The 23,275-nt window shown below is 46.1% G+C and overlaps 1 protein-coding gene across 1 annotated transcript in view; it reads left to right on the forward strand.

Moving 5' to 3' along the window:
* The window catches only part of EPG5 (ectopic P-granules 5 autophagy tethering factor), a 103,814-nt gene that overhangs the window by 31,668 nt on the left and 48,871 nt on the right, over positions 1 to 23,275 (forward strand). Inside the window, exons 15-24 of the mRNA XM_087927550.1 lie at positions 1,054 to 1,173; positions 3,033 to 3,280; positions 5,398 to 5,538; positions 7,108 to 7,252; positions 10,427 to 10,624; positions 12,736 to 12,846; positions 14,232 to 14,351; positions 16,498 to 16,664; positions 19,385 to 19,612; positions 21,099 to 21,222. Coding sequence (XP_087783676.1) covers positions 1,054 to 1,173; positions 3,033 to 3,280; positions 5,398 to 5,538; positions 7,108 to 7,252; positions 10,427 to 10,624; positions 12,736 to 12,846; positions 14,232 to 14,351; positions 16,498 to 16,664; positions 19,385 to 19,612; positions 21,099 to 21,222 — 1,602 coding nt within the window. The remainder of the gene's footprint in view (positions 1 to 1,053; positions 1,174 to 3,032; positions 3,281 to 5,397; positions 5,539 to 7,107; positions 7,253 to 10,426; positions 10,625 to 12,735; positions 12,847 to 14,231; positions 14,352 to 16,497; positions 16,665 to 19,384; positions 19,613 to 21,098; positions 21,223 to 23,275) is intronic.

Raw genomic sequence — 23,275 nt, forward strand, 5'->3', positions numbered from 1 at the left:
CTCTCCTTCCTCTCCTCTCCTCTCCTCCTCTCTCCTCTCTCCTCTCTTCTGTCTCTCCTCTCCTCTCCTCCTCTCTCCTCTCTCCTCTCTTCTGTCTCTCCTCTCCTCTTCTCCTCTCCTCTCCTCTCCTCCTCTCCTCTCCTCTCCTCCCTCTCCTCTCCTCTCCTCTCCCTCTCTTCTCTCTCTCCTCCTCTCTCCTCTCCTCTCCTCTCCTCTCCTCTCTCCTCTCTCCTCTCTCCTCTCTCCTCTCTTCTGTCTCTCCTCTCCTCTCCTCCTCTCTCCTCTCTCCTCTCTTCTGTCTCTCAAGTCTCCTGTTCTTTTCTGTCCCTCTCTTCCTCTGTCACTCTTCCTTTCCTCCCTTTTCCTCCTCCCCATTCCTCTTCCCCCTAGTCTAGGTCCCCTTTCCTTCCCCCTCCCCCCAGGTTCCCCTCCCTCTCCCCTCCCCTCCCCCTCTCCTAGGTCCCCTTCCCTCTCATTTACTTTCCCCTCTCATCCTCTGCCCACCCTTCCCCCTTCCCTACGTCCCCTCTCCTCTGACCTCCCCCTCCCCTGAGGACCCAGATTGTTGGGGGCAAGAGGCAGACCCTGTAAACTGCTTAGAGAGGGCTGTAAAAGCACTGGGAAGCGGTATATAAGTCTTAAGCGCCATCGCTAATTCCTCTCCCCTCTCCCCTCCCTTCTCCTCCTTCCTCCCTCCCCTCTCCCCGGATGAAGTTTATGCATCTTAAAGTTTCTGAGTTTGAATAATGGGATTTACCAGTCAACAGTCTTCACCTTCTAAAGGTGGCTTTCCGTTGAAAAGAATATACGCCAGGATGGTTCTTTTAAACGCATGAGACTTAATACATTGTTTTCCCTCTAGTAATTTTGGTTTCGTTTAAAAGCGTATAGACGACTACCTAGAACTTCCCGTGTCCTATTTCTGGCACGGTTTTGTGTCTGACATAAATAAATAAATGAGATGTTTAAAAGGGCAACCACCTAACTACCAAATGTGGGGCGCACAAATGTCTCCTTGTCTTGGAAATCAGCTGGATTGCTTTTGAACAACAGGGTCACCTTCACGTCGGCCCAGCAGTCCACGCGGAGGTGGCGTTGATGATCCTAGAAGCTTATCAGAAGCATCTGCCCCAGAAGCCGTACAGTGGACTCCTCTCTGAGAGCTTCAAACAGGTGCCTGCCTTCCATTGCTTTTGAACCTTCTCCCGGTTGAAGCAATTGGTCATATTCAACGTAGTTGTCAAAAAGAAGCAATTTTATAAGTTCTCCCAGTTTTCCTGGAGCCATAAGCTAAAAAAACCTGATCTCAGATGGACTTCCGTGAGCTTGGTGGTTTTCTTGCAGACGTTTCATTACCCAACTAGGGAACATCATCAGTGCTGATGAGCGTGGGATTTGCTCCCTTGTTTATGCAGGGTATGTTGCTCTAAACCAGGGGTCTCCAACCTTGGCAACTTTTAAGACTTGTGGACTTCAACTCCCAGAATTCTCCAGCCAGCAAAGCTGGCTGAGGAACTCTGGGAATTGAAGTCCACAAGTCTTAAAGTAGCCAAGGTTGGAGACCCCCGCTCAATACAAGCAAGGGGCAAGATCCCACACTCTCTAGCCCTGATGATGTTACCTAGTTGGGCAATGAAACGTCTACAAGAAAACAACCAAGCTCAGTTCAAGAACTCCACATCCCTTCATCCCTGGACTAAAAATAATTCACTTCTATTAAAACTGAACTAGTTTGACACTGCATCTTAAATGTTCCTTTTTAATCACACTTATGACTAACGCCCACGCTCACATAACGATTCCTCATGCGCACATGATCAAAATCCAGGAGCTTGGCAGCCGACTCATAGTTATGATTGCAGTTAACTTTTCACTTAACACTTGTGGCAAGGAAGGTGATTAAAATGGGGCAAAAGTCACCTAACAACTGTCTTGTTTAGCCGCAGGAAGTTCAGGTTCAATTGCAGTCGTAAGCTGAGGACTACCTGTAACTCCTAACATGTCTTGTGGATTGACAGCTGAGCAGTTTTTTTAAACAGTAAAGGACTTTTGTTCTGTTGAGATGAACTGAAGGATATTGGACAACTCTTTGGACTAGAACAGAATTCCTCAACTTTTCTCGATGGCCTGGAGCATGGGGTGGGGTGGGGGAAGGGAGAGAGAATATTGGGGATGGTTTTGTGGGAAGGGCAGGCGCATACGCATGTGTGAGCATGGCCTTGAACACCTGCGATGCTCGCACGAATGAGGCCCCGAGCACCCAAGATGCCTGCATGAGTGGAGCTCCAAGCGCCTGTACTAGTGGGGGCCCTGTGTGTCAACTCATAAAATATTTCTTTGGTCTTTTTAGAGTTGCCAACAGAAAGGGAGAGGGAGGAGCAGTGCAGCAGCTTGCAAACTGAAACTGCATTCCATCAATGTTTTCAAAAATAGTAACTAGGTGACCGAAGTTTCTGCCGTGCAAAATTCTAACTGGAGAACATGATGGATGACTCTTGGCTATGGAGGTGTCCCATTGGAGAATAGGAATTACGATACACCCAGGGGGTGGGGGAAAACCAGGGTCAAGGTTGACAATGAATGATGTGTCTCAAGAGTCGGCTACACCCAGGCCATGCTGGCATGTTTACTCTTAATAAATCTTCTTTAAGTTTTTGGAAGTTTGGCTCGAGAGTCGTGATTTAAATGGGGGTAACTGCCAGATCCATGCTGTTCAAAAAAACTGCTCAGCTGTTCAATCCAAAAGACACCCTGCACCCGTGATACACAAGCAGGGTCCCCCAAGCTCCTATGACACTTGCACGAGTGGGGTCCTGAGCCCTCGCCACAACTTGCACGAGTGGGGCCCCAAGTACATGGGACACTCACGCGAAGTGGGCTGTGCGCACCAGCCGTCTGCTTATGAGACCCGGTTGTGATTAGGCCGTGGCCCCATAGTGGACATGGCCCACAGGTTGGGAACCCTGCCACTAAAAGACCTCCGGAATCTCTTCCAACTCTGTTAATCTGTTATGTCGCTTCTGTTTCTCCAGGTCTCCTATCTGGCCAGCATTGTCCGTTATGGGGAAACTCCAGAAAGCTCCTTCAATCAGTGGGCCTGGGGGATGGTTTTGAGGTTAAAGCTGCACATGAACGATTACGGCGTGCAGGGACACTGGGCTCCAGCACTGATACCTGACTTGGCGGATTCGCCCACCTTTCACCCGCTGCTGAAGGCGGTCAGATCTAGCCTCCCAATTGGCTGCTACCTTGCCTTGGCTATGTCCGCTGTTGGCCACAGGTAAATATTCATTTTTCTTTGTGCTTGCAACGGATGTTTCCTAAACATATCCGTAGTTTCTTGGAAGCTCCGATAACGTTTTTTTCTCCTTATGGCTAAGTTTGGATGTCAGGGACTACCATGCCCCTGTCGGAATCTGACTCGGAGGAGGAAGCTGAACAGCTGACAGGGAGCGGGAGTGTGACTCCATTGGCTGTGAAGGAAACTGGGGAAGGGCAAAGTCCGGCTGGGCAGAGCAGGGGAGAGGTAGAACAAGGAAGAGGGAATTCAGAGGAAGACCCAGGCCCACCCACCCCCTTCATTCTAGGGCATGCAGGGAGGAACAGAAAAGAGAGCAACGTGAATGGCTTATGGGGGAGGAAAGGGCCCTGATTCCCTTCATTAGCTGCAGCTGGGAACACTGTGTATAAAAAAGGCAAGCTGCGCGCAGCAAGCTGTTGGGACAAAATCGTGAATTTATCTGGTATTGTCGTGGCTTATCTGTGTTCCTGGCATCTTCCCAACTGTATGAGTTTTGCCGTGCTTTCAAGTTTGAAATTCCTGCTCCTGCCCTGCCAAACTAATTACTGCAACTTGGTTTGTTTGGATTTTAAGTTACAGTCTGTATGTATCTTGTTTTGGACTGAATTTCCTACAGTCAAAGGCTGTTCCTGGGAGAGTTTTTCTCCAGCCCGAAGGTAACCTGGACATTGGGGGCAAAGTTGGAGATAATAAAGGGACTCTTCTTGCTTATCTGACTGTGTCGCCTTTGTGCCACGCCCCTTTGGGTCATCACAGGGATGGCCAGGATAGTAAATAATTCTGGTTTAGTCGCAGTGGTTTCCTTTGTGAATTTCATGTGGCTTTCTCAACGAGCAGCATTCGAGCATATCGTTTGTGGTTTTGTGGGTCTGCTTTACAAATACGGATCATTGTGACTTCCTAATGATTATTATTGTTGTACCTTATGATTCTTGACTCTTAATGACTCTTTATGTACACTGAGATACACTTATGCACCAAAGACAAATTCTTTGTACATCCAATCACATTTAGCCAATAAAGAATTCTATTCTGTTCTGTTCCATTCCATATTTTCTATTCTGTTCCATTCCATTCCATATTTTCTATTCTATATTTCTATTTCTATTTCTATTGCTATTGCTATTGCTATGTTTATTCCTATTCTATTCTATTCTATTCTATTCTATTCTATTCTATTCTATTCTATTCTATTCTATTCTATTCTATTCTATTCTATTCTATTCTATTCTAACGTGCTGTCTGCTTAATAACCATTCACTGTGGATAGCAAAGGGCAGGGTTGGAAATTTGTGGCTGAAAACACAAGGCAGTACAGTCCCAGTGACAGTTGTTCTCATCACCTATGGCAAAACCTGCCAATCAAGTCTCATTCCATCAGAATAAATGTTACCACCTTGGAGCTTCTGTGTTGCTAATTTTATTCAGAATAAGGTGTTTTGTCGTCCCCCGCCCCCCGCTGGTAAAGATGGCTTGAAATCTTCCCATTTCTTTCTTTTTCTTTTTGAATTACAATTCTCAAAGTTCTCTTCATAGGAAACCATAATAGCTAAGCCAACATAGGAGTAATTCGTTACAAACAGGTGGGCATCTGGATAGAACATCTGAGAACCCATTTTCCTATCTAGCTTAAAGAGGAGGATCTTGAAAAGAAAGAAGTTTGATGCCAGGGGTTGGAAAACATCTGTCCTCAAACTTAACCCGAGCTTAAAACCAAAAGGAAGCCCAGTTTTAAATGTTATCCTTCAGCCCTTCCTCTATCTGTGAGAGCTAACTTGGATTTAGCTAACTTGGATCCGTCATCATCATCGTTTAACGACCCCATAATCCCTCGTGGGGTGGAGTCTGGGCAGCTGAATGGAGCTTAGGGTTTACTGGCCGGATGCCCTTACTGTTGCCAATGCAGAGTTTTGTTTGGCAGATATATATTCTCAGTGTGCCCAGAGAGAGAAAAATATCTTCCTCTACCTAGGATCGAACTCTCAGCCTCCTGCTTGTGAGGTGAGACCTCCACCTCTAGGCCACCGCAACACTCTTTGGATTTAGCACCCGTGAACCTGCAAAAAGAAATCTATTTTGTTTCTTTATGTTGATAGCATTGAGAAGTTCTGTGCTGAAGGGATCCCTTATTTGGGCATTCTGGTACAATCGCGACATTTGAGAACCGTCGTCCACGTCCTGGATAAGGTGTTGCTTCTCTTCTACCCGTGCCATTATTACCTTCTCAAGAACGAAAAGTGAGTTTCAGAATTACCTTGTTCTTTATCATGGTTTGGGCTGGTCTTTTATCTACTTTATAACAAATCTCCTTTATAACATTTGTCCTTTTTATATCCCCATATTTCGAGCTTCAGTTTTTATTATCGTAACCATTGGTAAAATAAGTCCCCTATCACAAAGTATTCAGTTTCTTCTTTTTCCTTAATTGTAACCGTTAATCTATCCATTTCTGCACATTCTAATTTTTTATTATTATTATACTCTTATCTGCCAGGATCTCATCACTTTTCCATTGTTGTGCAACTACAATTCTGGCTGCAGTTAATACATGTAAAATCTTCTATTTATATAAAAGTGAAATGCCACTCACACATCATAACAAAGTCTCCGGAACCGTAAAGCCTACAAACTTGAAATTTGGCACCTATATTCCTCTTGCCTTCTAGGTGCTCCCTAAGAAAGGATTTTCCGAAATGACCATCAGAGCATTAATATTTCCTATATTATTATTATTAACACGCTCTGATGCTAAGGAGTTCTACTTCCCCTCCCCACCTGAAAATAAATCTGTTCCAAAGGCAAAACACAAGCAGAGGAGAGGAGTTTCAGTTTCACAGCACCAAGCAGCTTTAGTACAGAATAGTTGAGCAAAGCCACGCCCAGGCTCCTTGCTGTCTCCTTGCTTACAGAGCAAATACTATTTCAGTTTCCAAACAGCCCTCAACTCTCTCACACGCTGACAGGACACTTGCCAGATGAATAATGATGGATGCTGGCAGACAGAGGCAGAATATTTTTCTGCTTATTTTCCTCCCCCAAAACTTAAGCCCGACCACATAGTTTTGTAGCGAAGCACGGGTGTCCAGCTAGTCAAATATATAGTCCTTTTATCATACTTTCCCAGCAGAATGCCCAATAAGAATATTTTTGGCTTCAAATCTATATGCTGCTTTATCATTTTTTGCCAACCAAGTATGTTGGACTACCTGTATATTGATAGGCCCAGGGGTGGGCTGTTGGAGTCTCACAGGCATTCGGGAGAGCCCCTAGCTAAGATTCTGTGCAGTTCGGAAAATCTCCAAATCCCACTCCTGGCTGGCTCTACCCACCCAGGAGCCCCCATGTAGCTCGTTTTGGGTGCAGGGCCCATGTGGAGCCTCAGGAAGAGTGAAAAACGGGCCTCTCAGAAATTTGGGAAGGCTGGAAATGGCCCTGTTTCCAACCTCCACAGCCTGGGGAAGCCGTTTTCGCCCTCCTGGAGGCTTGAGGAAAGCCTCCGGAGTCCGGGGAAAGCAAAAAACGCCCCTCCTGCCACGGTGCAGGAGGCCGACTAAGCCACACCCACCATGGCCACACCCACCCAGCAACCCTTAGCAGAGAACCCTTAGCTAAAAAATTTTTGAAGCCCACCCCTGGATAGTCCCACTTGTTATGGGTTGCTCCGACTGAGTCCAAAGGCTCTTTCAGCGTTGGGATGGAGGCGGGGTTTTGGTTGGGGTTGGGGGGGGGGTGGGGAAATATGAATGGAGAAACCTCTGCCTGTGATTGGATAATTAAGATGGCCAACTTGTCTGTGGCTTCCCTAGGTTTCTCTCCTTCTTCCACCAGTTCCTTCAGCTGGACAGCGGGGTTCCCCAAGGGATGACTCAGCAAATGACCCACAGGGTGACTCAGCATTTGACCGGCACGAGTTACGGCAAAAACATTACGCTGTTGAACTCCATGATTCAGGTCAGGAAATAGAAGCGCCTCGGGGTGTGTGTGTGTGTGTCCCTGAAGATCCTTATTCTGGTGTTGGAAGAAATGTCCATCTGGGTTCAGTTCCAAGTGGGGGAAAAAGGCACTGGAAACATGGAGGCTGTTTGGAAAGATGGTTTAATGGTGGACAGGACCACGTGGCTTGGAGCGCTAAAGAAGGAAGGGCTGAGGTGCTGAGATTCCGGGGGTTTTATACCGTCTGTTGGGCTTTGAATTTGAGCTTGTGTTCTGATTGGTTGTCAGACTCCCATGGGGTCTGTGCAGGAGCAACTCTGTAGGCTGTCCTGCGTACAGTACAGGACTGTCCTTGGTTGACTCTTGCTAGGCGATGATGTAATGAAGAGGGCTTTGGGCAATTCCTATTATAGCTCTCCCTGGAATAGATCTTTGTTAGGTAAAATAGACTGGCTCAGGCCTTAATGGAAATATTAGAAAATGAATATCTATAACAGATAATCAGAGTTGGAAGGGACCTTGTAGGTCCTCTAGTCCAACCCCCTGCCCAAGCGAGAGACCCTACACCATTTCTGACAAATGGCAGTCCAGTCTCTTCTTGAAAGTCTCAAGTGATGGCGCTTCCACAACTTCTGAGGGAAACTTCTGTTCCGTGGGTTGATTGTTCTCACTGTCAGAAAGTTTCTCCTTATTTCCAGATTAAATCTCTCCTTGTTCAGTTTCCATCCATTATTCCTTGTCTGGCCTTCAGATGCCTGGGGAAATAGCTTGACCCCTTCCTCCTCCCTGTGGCAGCCCCTCAAATATTAGAAGACTGCTATCCTGTCTCCCCTGGTCCTTCTCTTCCCTAGACTAGCCAGGCCCAGTTCCTTCAACCGTTCACTGTATCTTTTAGCCTCCAGTCCCTTCATCATCCTGGTTGCTCTTCTCTGTACCTTTTCTACAGTCTCAACATCTTTATAATGCAGTGACCAAAACTGGATGCAGTACTCTAGGTGTGGCCTTACTAAGGCTTTATAGAGGGGTATTAGTACCTCCCTTGATCTCAATTGTATCCCTCTGTTAATGCAAGTTAAGATTGCATTGGCTTTTTTGGCTGCTGCTACACACTGCTGGCTCATATTTAGCTGGTTGTCCACTAAGACTCCAAGATCCGTCTCACAGTTACTGGCCCATTAACCAAGGTGTGTGTGTGTTGGGGAGGGGATGAGTTTCTCCCTCTTTGAGATTCTGCTTCTGTTTTAGGGGAAATATTCTGCCTTTTTAATAATCCTAAAATATTTCCATTTTTCTAGGAAAGGGGTGGGTGCTAACTTTCTACACCGGTTTCAATCAGATAAGGAGAACCAGGAAACAAAAACAAAGTAGTCCTCAATTTACAACCTTTTGTTAATGACTGTTGCAAGTTACAATAGCAATAGCACTTACGTTATCACTGTTTCTTTCCCCTTTTTCACCTTCCATTTTAAGACTTAATAAATAACTATGTTTTCTTGATTAGCTTTTTATCCACACCTCATAGTATTAGATCAAATATTGTTGGCTCTTTATAGAAACCATATATATCTTTACCTCTTTTTCATATCTTGATTGCATTTGCAAGTGTGGCCACCATGTAAGGTCCACCTCTTGATTTAGCAGTTGTTGATTAGTTTTAAGTTCCCCTTTCTCATTTAAAATATCTTTATACGTTACCATTTTTTCCAAGTTTACCACATTTTGATGTGTCAGAGCTGCCGTTGTAGAGAGCCAGACTGGTATCTTCATGTAGTTTTTTGCTTTAACTTTTCCTCATACTAGGAGTAGGGCATTCCTGACATAATGTCTTTGAAAGTGTCTATATATTTTATTTTTTATCATACCACAGTCTTATATTTTCATCATACCACTCAGACTTATATACGGCTTTACAGTGCTTTACAGCCCTCTCTAAGCACTTTACAGAGTCAGCCTATTGTCCCTCAACAATCTGGGCCCTCATTTTACCTCAGAAGGATGGAACTGTTCTCACCAAGACTTCCTGAGATAATAACAATCACACACTGTTCCCCAAAAACTTTTTTTATTATTATTTCAACTGCTGTGAATAATATGCATTCATGACCTGTAATGAGTCCCAAACAGTTTATGAATAGTCCAACAGAAGTCTACCACAGTCCCTCAGGATAAGGCTGATAAGCACCCACCTTTATCTCCCTTGAAATACTGCCAATTAGATGTTCTACAAGGCCAAATGGCGCACAAAGTCAACACGGAGCTTCAGAGTTTAAACAGACCAGAACGAACAAAGTTGCTTCCTGCAAAGGCTCCTGTCCCTTTGCTCCTCCTTTATAACTTATGGGAGAGGCCAATCACCTCCAAGCCTTACTCCCGAGTCGCCCCTTTTGTCTTAACTGTTCTTGCCTTCTGGCAGCTCTGTGCAAGAGCACACTGGGAACAGTCTCCCCCGGTTCCTCTGCCTCGCTGATGTCAGATACTGGAGACTCCGGAGTCAACACATAACTTTCAGATGGCCCTGGCCCTTTCTCTGTGTCGGAGGCAGATCCCTCACCCGAGTCCTCCCCAGACTCCAAAACTGCCCCATGTTCCTCCTCACTGTGCGACTCTGCTGCCAGTTCCGCGGACCACAACAGCTGAAGGCTGGGTCAACCTTGAGCCTGGTGAGATTGGAACTGTCAAACTGCAGGCAGCTGGCAGTCAGCAGAACTAGCCTGCAGTACTGCGCTCTGACCACTGCGCCACCATGTCTCATAATACCGCTCACAATAGCACTAAAAGTATGACTTACAGACAGTCTCAAACTGTTGCAGCATCCCCGCTGTCATATAATGAAACTAGGGGAACTTGGCATGTATTTACGATGGTTGTACAGTCCTTGCGGAGGGACGGGGGGGTGTAGGTGCGATTGTCATTTGTGACTTTACTAGGGAGCTTCCAACAAGCAGAGTCAATGAGGGAAGCCAGGAATTTCTTAACGACTGCACGATCCCCTTAACAACTGTTGTGATACGTTTAACAACCATGGCAAAAAAAAAGGGGGTCATAAAACGGGATGGGACTCCCTTAACAACCGCCTTGCTTTTAGCAATGGAAATCTTGACCTCAATTCATGGTCATAAGTCGAGGACCGCCTGTGTAGGACTCGGATCTTTCCCCCTTTTGACTAAGTCACTCTCTGCTTTATTTTGACAGAGCCACATTTTTATGAGCAGCCACCCCGGTGGAATCGGCCCGGCTGCCGTGTTGGAATTCTGGGTCCAGGTCTTGACCAGCCAACAGCTTTGGCACAAGGAGAGAGCCGTCCTCAAACTGATGGACGGTTTGTGCCAAGCCGCCTTTCAGTTCAACCAAGAGGATTGTGTGCAGAAGTTGCTCTATCAACAACACAAGGTATGGGTCCCCATCGTCACTGACTCTTCTGTCCCAAGGACCGGCCCATAGATTTCCACTGCTCTCCTCTCCTCTGCCTTATGCACATCTGCGTGTCAGGCACTGGACCCAGTTGTTCCTCCTCTTCCTCATCAACCACCTCCAGACCTAGGGGCTGTTGACTCTCTACCTGAGGGCTGATGGATGATCCAGGCTCTGCCTCTCTCTCTCTTACACACACACAGAGCTCCATTTCCTCATCCCCCTCAGAGCGCTGATGCTAACCCTGACTCCCATGCCTCCTCCTCCTCCTCCTCCTCTTATTCGACTGCTAGAGGGACCAACGGCCGACAGGCCACAATAAATCCACAGGCTTCTCCAGTGGATTGAGATCTTGTAGGATAATGGCCCCCAACCTTTTGGACAACCTGTGGAGAGAAAATTTTCACGGTCCGGTGTGAGCGTGGTTTCACTTGCTGCCTGCATCCCACGGATGGGACTTCGCTTGTTTGTGTGGCTCAATTTCTGGCATTCCACAGCCCGTTGCCGGTCCATGGACCTGGTATTGTGAACCCCTATTGTAGGAGAATAGCAGGCAGAACTGGAAGGTGGCGTTAAGTGCGTCATCAGCTTAGAATCCTTACATTGCCACAAATGGTCTAAGACCAAGCCCTCCTGAAGTCACTTGACCGTCATATGGGGCCAATTTAGTGTTGAACGTTAGTTGACTAGATTCTTATATATAAATTTGAATAAATCTTTTGTGCTGCAACTTGACGGATGGTCCCGATCCTTTGCACCCAACAGATCTTACCCAACGGGATCAGTGAAACGCCGCAAGATTCGTTAACCGTGTTCCTAAGATCTCTCGCCAGCTTTTGATGATTTTGCAATATTCTCTCCATTAAAAAAAAGTACACATTTGAAAAAAAGTAATTTTGCAGATCCAAAGATATTATTTTAAGGGAGTGGTGCAGCGGCCTAGAGGTGGAGCTCTCGCCTTAACCATCAGGAGGCTGTGAGTTCGATCCTAGGCAGCGGCAGATGTTTCTCTTTCTCGGCACACTGCTCCGCATTGGCAACAGGAACAGTATCCGGCCAGTAAATCCTAGCTCCATTCAGCTGCCCAGACTCCACCCCGCGAGGGATTATGGGGTCATTAAATGATGATAATGGATCCAAGTTAGCTAAATCCAAGTTAGCTCTCACAGATAGAGGAAGGGCTAAAGAATAATATTTAAAACTGGGCTTCCATTTGGTTTTAAACTCGGTTCAAATTTGAGGACAGATGCTTTCCAACTCTGCATTGTCGAGAGGAATGGCATCCGGCCAGTAAACGCTGAGCTCCATTCAGTTGCCCCGATTCCCCCCGATGTAAGGGATTACGGAGTCATTAAAAGACGATAGATAGACGGAGGGAGGGAGGGAGATATGGAGATTATAGGTCTGGTAGCTCCTGCAGGCAAGCCTAGTGAAATATAACAGCCTGGATAGAAATATTTATATATTTTGCTTCTTATGAGTGTTTTTTTTTTAATTGAGACACTTTTTAATTAATTTATTTTTTGCATTAGAAATCTCCTTTTGATTAGAACGCACACAAAAAGTGGCACGCACACACATAACACACACATTACAAGAGAAGCTAGGATTCAAATTTTCTTGTTTACAGAGAAAGGAAAATTGGATTATTACCCTTCTCTAAAAATGAGTCTGTTAATGGTAGCTGATTAAACACAGCCGACATGAATTAAATAGCCATATTTTTTGGGAACGAGCGTTATAAATGAATCTCCTTGCTGCATGTTAACCTGGAAGCATCACACGATTTGCTCATTAGCTAAACTACATTTGTCTGAATTGGCACAATACCTAAAGCCATAAATTGTATTTTATAACCGTAATGGTTGGGACTACAGAATGGGCCCTGCTAAATCCAAACAAGTTGAGTGATGGATTGACACAGTTCTTTTAAAGTAGATTTTCGATGGGCCCTAACCAGGGATCGACATTTATTTTTTAAAATTTCAGTCCCAGAATTTTTTTTAATGTTTCTTTGTTATGGAAGGACTCTGTAAAGAAGGCAGCTTTGTCTTAACCCACATGTCTTCTCTTTTCCTCAAATTTCCCAGAATGCTCTGGGCTATCACAGCGACAAAGGGCTGCTATCTTCCTTGGTCAGCTGGATTGTGGCAGGCAACATCACACCGTCCTTCATAGAGGGAAATGCTAATTCCACGCAGGTAAAGAAAGCATCCTGGAGTTGATGGACTAAAATTTTGCTTGGGGTTTATGGCCCGTTCTCGTAGGAAATAACCAGGTGGTGCCTGAAGGTGGGGTCAAATGTGCTATCAGTTTTGCAGCCACAAGAGACGTAAGTCCTTGCCACTGTGAACTCCTTGGACTCTTTATCTAGTGCCAATTTGCCTTGATCATTACTAAATCACATTCTTGTGCAGAGATACCATGGGAAAAATTTTTAGTGCTATGAACACAACTTTTGTTTCTGTTGCACCTGATGCTTCTTAGCTTCTCATAAAACCATCTTCCTCCATAGACTTAAGATGGCCTTGCAAGACCATGTAGAGGAGACATGATTGTTGTCATGCCCCTGTCGGAATCTGATTCTGAGGGGGAAGCCAAGCAGCTGACAGGGAGTGGGAGAGTGGCTCCGTTGGCTGTGGAGGAAACTGGGGAAGGGCAAAGTCCAGCTGGGCAGAGTAGGGGAGAGGTAGAGCAAGGCAGAGGAAATTCAGAGGAAGACCCAGGCCCACCCCCTCTTCATCCTAGAGTACGCAGGGAGGAATGGAGAAGGGAGCAACGTGAGTTGCGTGGCTTACGGGGGAGGAAAGGGCCCTGATTCCCTTCATTAGCTGCAGCTGGGAACACAGGGTTTAAAAAGGAAAGCTACGCACAGCAACTTGTTGGAATCAAATTGTATCTATTATCTTCGAGGCTTATCTGTGTTCCTGGCATCTTCCCAACTGTGTGTGTTTTGTTAGCCTTTCAAGTCTGCAATTCGCTCTCCTGCCCTGTCAAGTGAATTACCACAGCGTGGTTTGTGTGGATTTTTATTTACAGTTTGTATGTACTCTGTTTTGGGACTGAATTTCCTCCACTTTAAAGACTGTTCTTGAGAGAGTTTTTTTTCTCCAGCCGAAGTTGGGGGCAAAGTTGGAGGCACTAAATGGACGCTTCTTACTTATGTGACTACGTTGTCTTTGTGCCACGCCCCGGGTCATCACAATTGTGCTTTCTCCTAGAATGGGGAGGCAGGGAATGCTACAGGTGAGTTTAGGACGTTTAAGGCATGGAGTCTTGGCTTCCACCCCCAGCCACCCGCCTCAGCCCATTTACAGCCAGATTCCCTGCTCCGCTGGCCCTCCCCCGGCCATGTGTTAATAATAATAATAATATAGGAAATACTAAAAATGCTCTGATGGTCGTTTCGAAAAATCCTTTCATAGTGAGCACCTAGAAGCCAAGAGGAACATACATCCCGAATTTCAAGTTTGTAGGCTTTACGGTTCTGGAGATTTCGTGATGATGCGAGAGTGTGGAATTTCGCTTTTATATAGATAGACAAAATAAATAAATAAACAGACCAATGTTGCTTTCTAATTTACAGGTTTGGTTTGCATGGAGTGTTCTGAATATGGAGTCCATATTTGAAGAGGATTCCCAGCTCCGTAGAGTTGTGGTGAGGGAGTTGGTTACCAATTCCGATTCACCGGAGCAGACTCTGAAGGTAAATCCGCAAATTATTCTTTATTTAAATAACATCTCCCAGAACGATGGTTTTTCCCGGCCCACCACCTGAAGGATGTGAGATATTGATAAAAAAAAAAAGAATATTTGTAGCTTTCAGGGTTGAAACGAGGGGTCCTCGGTGCTCTATGAGCTTGTTTGTTTTCTTTCAGACGTTTCATTACCCAACTAGATTACATCATCCACGCTAGTTAGGAAAGGGCTTTGCAGAGCTCTGCAAAACCCATTCCTTGCCAGCACTGATGATGTTACCTAGTTTGAGCAAGGAAACATCTGCAAGAAAACAACCAAATTCGGAGAGCATCAACAATGTGAGGTGTTGCCAAACCTTTGATTAGCTGAAACCGCTCCGTATTTCTCTTTGGATAATACCTTGTATTATTTACATTTGAGGAGACTAGAATCATAATATAAATTCTCAAAGAGATTTTATTCAGTTACTCCTTTTTTTAAAAAAAGCTAAGTTTTGTTTAAGCATTTTAAAACAACTTTATTCTTTAAAAAAAAAAAGACAAAATAACAAAAAGAAAACTTTGAGGGAGAAAGATCAAAAAAGGGAAAAAAAAGTTATAAAGTCACAAAAAAGGGAGGGACTGACTTCCTACTTTTTTTCAGTACAGGTACAAATAAATAGGACATTAAACTTTTGATGTTGTTATCCATTCATTTGAGTCTTATTCTGTGATTCTGTGGGCCAGTTCTGTTCACGTTTTCTGGATCTTGCGCTAAAACGACACTCGAGTTAAAAAGGAGACATGAAAACGTATATACGCAGATTATAACAATCCAAATAACGTTAGCCTATAACAAGAAGTTTCTTGCTCTGAGGTTAAACATAAGCAAAAATAAATATAGTGGACCTGCACTATAATAAGAATTAAAACACACAATATTTTCATCATCCTAACAAATCTAATTGCCAAATCCTCAAAGCAGAACCGCATTTTTATCTTAAGCAAGAAGTCCAAGCGTGCTCTCCAGATGAAAACAAAGCGAGGTAATATTTTTGTCTTCCACCAAAGTAGCGAGTTTTGGCATCTCTGCCAACTCCATTCATTTCAAAACCCATTCCTCAGTTGTGGGAATTCGTGTTCCTTTCCACTTCTGCGCATACTAAAGTCTCCTGAGGCCGTTGTCGTCACCTATGGGAACAAAATCCTATGTTTTCTTTCAGTCTGCTTATCCATGATAACCTATGTTTTCTGACTCAAATAAGCACATCTGATCCCCATGCTTCTTGGCAGTCTTAACATTTCTGCCAAATATGTCAACATTTTAAAAAAAATAATTGTACTGTACCTCTCTTTTGGCAATGCTTCAGAACGGTGAAGCTGTGGGAATGAAATGTTATATAACAATGAATGAATCAATTACTGAACATCCTCTAACCCAAACTCCCTCCTTCTTTCCCTCCCACCTTTCTTCTTTTCCCCCTCCTTTCTCCCCACCTCCCCTCCCTGCCTTCCTTCCTTCCTCCCTCTCCCTCCCTCCATCCCCCCTCCCCATCTTCCTTCCTTCTCCTCCTCTCCTCCTCCCTCCCCATTTCTTCCTTTCCTCCTCAACTTCCTCTCCCTCTTCCCTCCCTGCCTTCCTCTCCCATCTCCCCTCCCCTTCCTTTCCCCTTCTCTCCCCTTCCCCCTCCCTCCCCTCCTTCCTTGCCTTCCTCTCCCTCGCTCCCCCTTTCTCCCTCCCTTCCTCCTATCTTCCCTCCCTGCCTTCCTCTCCCTCCCTCCCTCCCACCTTCCTTCCTTCCTCCTTCCTCCTTCCTCCCACTTCCTTCCTTCCTTCCTCCCTGCCTGCCTTCCTCTCCCACCATCCCTCCCACCTTCCTTTCTTCCCCTCCCTCCTCCTCCCCTTCTTTCTTCCTTCCTTCCTGCCTTGCTCCTTCCTTCCCTCCTTCTCTCCCTTTCTCCTTTCTTTCTTCCCTCCCACCTTCCTTCCTTCCTCCTTCCTTCCTCCCTGCCTGCCTGCCTTCCTCTCCCCACTATCTCTCCCACCTTCCTTTCTTTCCCCCTCCCTCCTTCCTCCCCTTCTTTCTTCCCTTCCTTCCTGCCTTGCTCCCTTCCTTCCCTCCTTCCCTCCCTTTCTCCTCCCTTTCTTCCCTCCCTCCCTCCTTCCTTCTGCAGAAAGCTCAGGCCCAGCTCAAGCTGCCCATCGTGCCTTCTCTGCAGCGCCTGCTGATTTACCGATGGGCTCACCAAGCCCTAAGCACCCCAGTGGATCACCCTCTCCTTCCTCTTATTTGCCAGAAATTCTTCCTTCTCTATTTGCAGCGCCCGGGATTGCAGGATGGGTGAGTGGACCGCTGGCGAACGATGGGAGGTTTTGTTGAATTGTGTGAGTTGATTTGAACGCTGAAAGACCCGTGTTCCAATCGTCTCGTCTTCTAGTTTCAAGAGAGAGTAGACTATAAGAGGCAGTTATGTCCAGTGGTTAAAGCCCCAGGATAGAAACCAGGAGACTGGGAATTCTAGTCCTGCCTTAGCCATCAAAGCCAGCTGTATGACTTTGGGTCAATCATTGGGAGACTGCGAGTTTTAATTCTGCTTTAGGCACAAAATCCAGCTTTGGGCCAGTCACTAGGAGACTGGGAGTTCTAGTCCTGCTTTAGGCCTCGAAACCAGCTATATGACTTCGCACCAATTGCCTGGAGACTGAATTCTAGTCCCACCTTAGACAGGATTGCCTACTGGATCCGTTTTGAACACTCCCTCTCTCTTAGCCCAACCAACCTGACAAAATTGTTGTTGCGGAGAAAATAAGAGGAGGAAGGTATGTTGGATATGTTCGCTGCCTTGAGTTATTTATCAAAAATATAAAGGAAGGATACAGAAATCTGAATGAATCAAAAAAAAAAGATATATGGGAAAGATCTCCATATATGCCCATATGTCCTAGAGAGCCCCACTCAACTCTGGTGAAAATATGTACACTGCTCAAAAAAATAAAGGGAACCCAAAAATAAGACATCCTAGATCTGAATGAACATTCTTATTAAATACATTGTTTATTACATAGTTGAATGTGCTGACAACAAAATCACACAAAAATTATCAACGGAAATCAAATTTAGCAACCCATGGAGGTCTGGATTTGGAGTTACATTCAAAATTAAAGTGGAAAAAAACACTACAGGCTGATCCAACTTTGGTGTAATGTCCTTAAAACAAGTCAAAATGAGGCTCAGTAGTGTGTGTGGCCTCCACGTGCCTGTATGACCTCCCTACAACACCTGGGGATGCTCCTGATGAGGTGGCAGATGGTCTCCTGAGGGATCTCCTCCCACACCTGGACTAAAGCATCCCCCAACTCCTGGACGGTCTGTGGTGCAACGCGGCATTGGTGGATGGAGCGAGACATGGATGGAGCGAGATGTCCCAGATGTGCTCAATTGGATTCAGGTCTGGGGAATGGGTGGGCAAGTCCATAGCATCAATGCCTTCATCTTGCAGGAACTGCTGACACACTCCAGCCACATGAGGTCTAGCATTGTCTTGCATTAGGAGGAAGCCAGGGCCAACCGCACCAGCATATGGTCTCACAAGGGGTCTGAGGATCTCATCTCGGTACCTAATGGCAATCAGGCTACCTCTGGCGAGCACATGGAGGGCTGTGCAGCCCCGTAAAGAAATGCCACCCCACCCCATTACTGACCCACTGCCAAACCGGTCATGCTAGAAGATGTTGCAGGCAGCAGAACGTTCTCCACGGTGTTTCCAGACCCTGTCACGTCTTTCACACGTGCTCAGTGTGAACCTGCTTTCATCTGTGAAGAGCACAGGGCGCCAGTGGCGAATTTGCCAATCTTGGTGTTCTCTGGCAAATGCCAAACATCCTGCACGGTGTTGGGCTGTAAGCACAACCCCCACCTGTGGACGTCAGGCCCTCATAACACCCTCATGGAGTTTGTTTCTGACCATTTGAGCAGCCACATGCACATTTGTGGCTCGCTGGAGGTCATTTTGCAGGGCTCTGGCAGTGCTCCTCCTGTCCCTCCTTGCACAAAGGCCGAGGTAGCGGTCCTGATGCTGGGTTGTTGCCTTCCTACGGCCTCCTCCACGTCTCTGGATGTACTGGCCTGTCTCCTGGTAGCGCCTCCATGCTCTGGACACTACGCTGACAGACACAGCAAACCTTCTTGCCACAGCTTGCATTGATGTGCCATCCTGGATGAGCTGCACTACCTGAGCCACTTGTGTGGGTTCTAGACTCCGTCTCATGCTACCACTAGAATGAAAGCACCGCCAGCATTCAAAAGTGACCAAACCATCAGCCAGAAAGCATAGGAACTGAGAAGCGGTCTGTGGTCACCACCTGCAGAACCACTCCTTTATTGGGGATGTCTTGCTAACTGCCTCTGCTTTCCACCTGTTGTCTATTCCATTTGCACAACAGCATGTGAAATTGATTGTCAGTCAGTGTTGCTACCTAAGCGGACAGTTTGATTTCACAGAAGTGTGATTGACTTGGAGTTACATTGTGTTGTTTAAGTGTTCCCTTTATTTTTTTGAGCAGTGTATATTTCAAAGAAGACCTTTAAAATATGTAATTTTTTTCTTTTTTAAAAAAATGTGCGTTAAGATTGGGAAAGAAAAGGCGCAGAATCATACCGTTAATTACACACCAGGAACACTAAAATCAGTTGGTTTCAGAGGTGGTATTCAGCCAGTTCTGACCAGTTCTAGAGAACCAATAGCAGAAATTTTGAGTAGTCCGGAGAACCGGCCAATCCCACCTCTGACCGGCAACACAACCCCATCTCTTCTCTGCCTCCCATCGAGTCCCAGCTGATCGGTTGGGTCTTCTTTGGTTGCCCTGCACAGGAGAACGGAGCTGGAAAGCAGGTTAGTGGGTTGGGGAGGGAATGGAGATTTTGCAGTGCCCTTCCCCTGCCACACCAACCAAACCACCTGATGCCCACCAAGCCACGCCCACAGAATGATAGTAAATAATTTTGAATCCCACCATGGTTGGTTTGTGTTGATTATAAACAGCAGGATTTCTGCTTTTAAGGCTACCCAACGATGGCTGCATTGGGAAGAGATTTTTCCAGAGTCCTGTTCACCTCAGCCTGTTGAATGACCTGAAGCAGCATCTGATTGAGGCCAGCGACTTCCACCATTCGGCTAGCAAAATGCTCCAGATGGACAGCCCAGCGGGTGGGAGCGAAAAACCAACAGCAAAAGGGTTCAGCAAGGCCAATTATGTGACTTTCCTGGAGCTTCACAAGGACCTTGTCAGGTAACCTCAGATGGCCTTCAGGTTGGCGTTTTCTTTGCTAACGTGGGAGTCCATGGATGCACAGAGGTTGGATGGAGATCCACCAAGATCTGTCCTGAATTGTCCCAAGCCAATGTAGCCTTCAGGAAGAAGTGATTCCATGGTGGACAAAGCCCAACATGCTTGTTTGAAGAACCCCTATCACAGTGAGGGCGAACCTTTTTGTTGTGGTGTGTCAAAAGTGCGCATGTGCTGGCACCCACAATGCAATGCGTCCCGCCCCCCCCACGCACACACAACACCCCCACCCCTTTACTTGCAGTGCACACGCGCATACCTCCCAGCTGATTTTCGGCCCATTTGAGGCTGTTTTCGCCCTCCCAGGAAGCCTCTGGCCCAACCGGGATCCCAAAGAGCAAACACAGACAAAGGCAGCAGCCCCCACCTTTTAAGGATTAATAACAAATTCTATTCTGAGGGCTGCTTTCCACTAATTTGCTCCGACAAGAAAGAGCCTTACCAAGTTGTTTGTCCAGGCTGCCAAAAACCCAGAGATAAAAACTAATTTACAAGATTCTCCAAATACGAACTAAGATGTCCACCAGTTGAGCTTAAGAGCTTCTTTGCTGTCTGCAAAGAACACTTTTCCAAACTTGGCTTTTATCTTCTTGAGGGAGGGGCCATTACCTTATAACCTTACTCCCGAGTCGCCTGTGCTGCTATAATTGTTCTTTCCTCCGAGAAATCCTTCGTGCACGTGCACTTGGCACAGGCTCCTCGGGAACCTCCTCATCGCTGCTGCCAGCCCCCACAATCTTTGAAGGCAGCAGTCCACTCCCTAATGGTTCTGGCCCCTCATCAGAGTCATCGCTCTCCTCAGCCATCTGCATCTGCTGCTGGCTAACCACAACAGCAGCCTTGGAAGGCCGAAAAATGGGCCTTCTGGAAATACCAGAAGTGCCCGTTTTCTACCTACGGAGGCCTCTGGAGCCTGGGGGAGGCCATTTTCGCTCTCCCAGGGGCTCGAGGGAAGCCTCTGCAGCCTCGTTAGGCTGAAAACAGGCCCGTTTTGGCACTTCCGGTATTTCTGGAAGGCCAGTTTTTCTGCCTCCCAAGGCTGCAGAGGCTTCCCTCGAGCCCCCAGGAGGGTGAAAACGGTTTCAAACGGGCCGAAAATCAGCTGGGAGGCACACGTATGCTCAGTGCAGGTAAGTTTGGCTGCGGCTCGCATGCCTGCACAAATGGCTCTGCGTGCCACCTGTGGCACCCGTGCCATAGGTTCGTCATCACGGCCCTATCAGGTTTCTGAGGACCTTTTTGGCTTCAGGATGGATGCTCAGATAATTTATGAAACTGGTTAAGTCATACTTTGAAAGCAACTGGGGATTCAGCCTGGTCTTTTATGTTTCTTTTGCATCATATACGGTCTGAAGATACTTGTGTGTGTTACATAACAACCAACAGGAGAGCTCCTGCTTCAAACCTTCTGTTTTGGATGTGTTTTCAGGCTCTTTACCACATTTGTTCTGTGGTTGGAAGAAGAAAGGTTTCAGAAAGGGGACATGTACATTCCCTCTTTGCCCAAGCAATACGACGGACATCGGCTTGCCAAGATCATGCAGAACCAGCAGGTAAAAAATGAACTTATCAGTTGGGTTTAGGCTGCGTAAGGATGATTTTTGAAATCATTACTGGTAGTCCTCGACAACGACCGCAACTGAACCCAAAATTGCTGTTGCTAAGCGAAACATAGGTTGAGTGAGTTTTGCCCCATTTTACAACCTTCATTGCCATAGTTGTGAAGTGAATCAGGGTAGTGTCAAGGCTCCGACAATACACCCCCATTCAAATCATAAGTCTCTAGCCGCATCTCTCAGAGTAAACAAAATTGATTTATTAGGAGAGACCATGTCAGCGTTTCCTGGGTGCAGCCGACTCTAAGACACATCATTCATTTCACCCTTGACCCTTGTTTTTCCCCCACCCCCTGGATGTTTATTCTCCAATGGGACACATCCATAGCCAAAAGTCATCAATCATGCTCTCCAGTAATAATCTTGTGCGCCAACAGCTTCGGCTGCCTAGCAATTATCTGAAGCATTTAAGGAATGCACTGCTTTTCCCCCTCCCTTTCTGCTGGCAACTAAAAGACCAAAGAAGTATTTTTTTTAGTTGACAGGCAGTTTGTTCAGTTCGTAACACAGGATGTCAAGTGAATCTGCCTTCCCCGTTGACTTTGCTTGTCAGAAGGTCACAAAAGGGGATCACATGACCCCAAGACACTGCAACCATCATAAATATGAGTCAGTTGCCAAGCATCTGGATTTTGCTCACGTGACCGTGGGAAATGCTGCAACAGTCGTAAGTGTGAGAAATGGGTCATAGGCCGCTTTTTTCAGTGCTGTTGTAACTTTGAAGAGTCACTAAATAAAGAGTTAAGTAAGCTGTTCTGACCAAGGCTTCCTGAGACATTAACAAACACGTTAGTCCCAAAAATCATTTGTTTTATTTCATGAATTATAGTCATTCACAGCCTGTAATGAGTCTTAAACAGTTTGTAAATAGTCCCACAGAAGTCTGCCAACATCCTTCGGGATATGTCTGATAAGCACACACCTTTATCTTTTTTGAAATGCTGCCAACTGCTAAATTGCCAATTAGTTGTACAAGACCAAACTGAGCACAAATTCAACATGGAGCTTCAGGTTTCAAACCGACCAGTACGAACAAAATTGCTTCCTGCAAAGGCTCATGTCCCTTTGCTTCTCCTTTATGTCTTATGGGAGGGCCAGTCACCTCCAAACCTGACTCCCGAATTTCCCCTTTTGTCTTAACTGTTCTTGCCTTCTGGCAGCTCTGCACACATGTGCACTGGGAACAGGCTCCCCCTGTTCCTCTGCCTCACTGCTGTCAGATTCTGGAGGCTCCGGAGTCAGCACATAACTCCCAGATGGCCCTGGCCCCATCTCTGTGTCGGACACAGATCCCTCATCCAAGTCCTCCCCAGACTCCAGAACTGGCCCTTGTTCCTCCCACTATCCGACTCTGCTGCCAGCTCTGCAGGCCTCTGGTGGACCACAACATAAGTGTTGTATTTCATACCTCTTTGGGGTTCCTTCTGAATCCTACTGTGATGACCCGGAGTGTAACACAAACGTAACAAAATCCAAAACATAAATAAATGTCCTTTAATGCCTCCAACTTGGCCCCACTGTTCAATAATTTTCAGCTGGAGATAAACTTATTCAAAAATAGTTTTCAAAAGAAAGCAATACAGTCCGAACTTAATGAGCAGATAGTTTTCAAAAGAAAGCAATACAGTCCAAACTTAATGAGCAGATAGAGGTGAAATAAAAACCAAAACAAACTACAATGAAGGAAATTCCACAGTGGACCAGGATAAGTAATTACCAACTTAAAGGAGATAACAAGGCACAGTCTGTTGGAAGGACGCCAACCAAGATAACTTTAGCCCAAAATAACACACGTTTTGCTTCTGGCAACGCTGTGTTTTAACTGTCTCTCTTATATACTATTTTCCCCAGCTACAACCAATGAGGGGGATCATGGCCACTTCCTCTCTCATAAGCCAAGTTGTTTCCTTCTCCATTCCTCTCTGCGTGCCCTAGGATGAAGAGGGGATGGGCCTGGTTCTTCATCTGACTGCCGGCCTCTGCCCTTCCC

This window comes from Pseudonaja textilis, chromosome 2 (genome assembly GCF_049901715.1).
Source record: "Pseudonaja textilis isolate UNSWEBS1 chromosome 2, rPseTex1.2, whole genome shotgun sequence".
Lineage (NCBI taxonomy): Eukaryota > Metazoa > Chordata > Lepidosauria > Squamata > Elapidae > Pseudonaja > Pseudonaja textilis.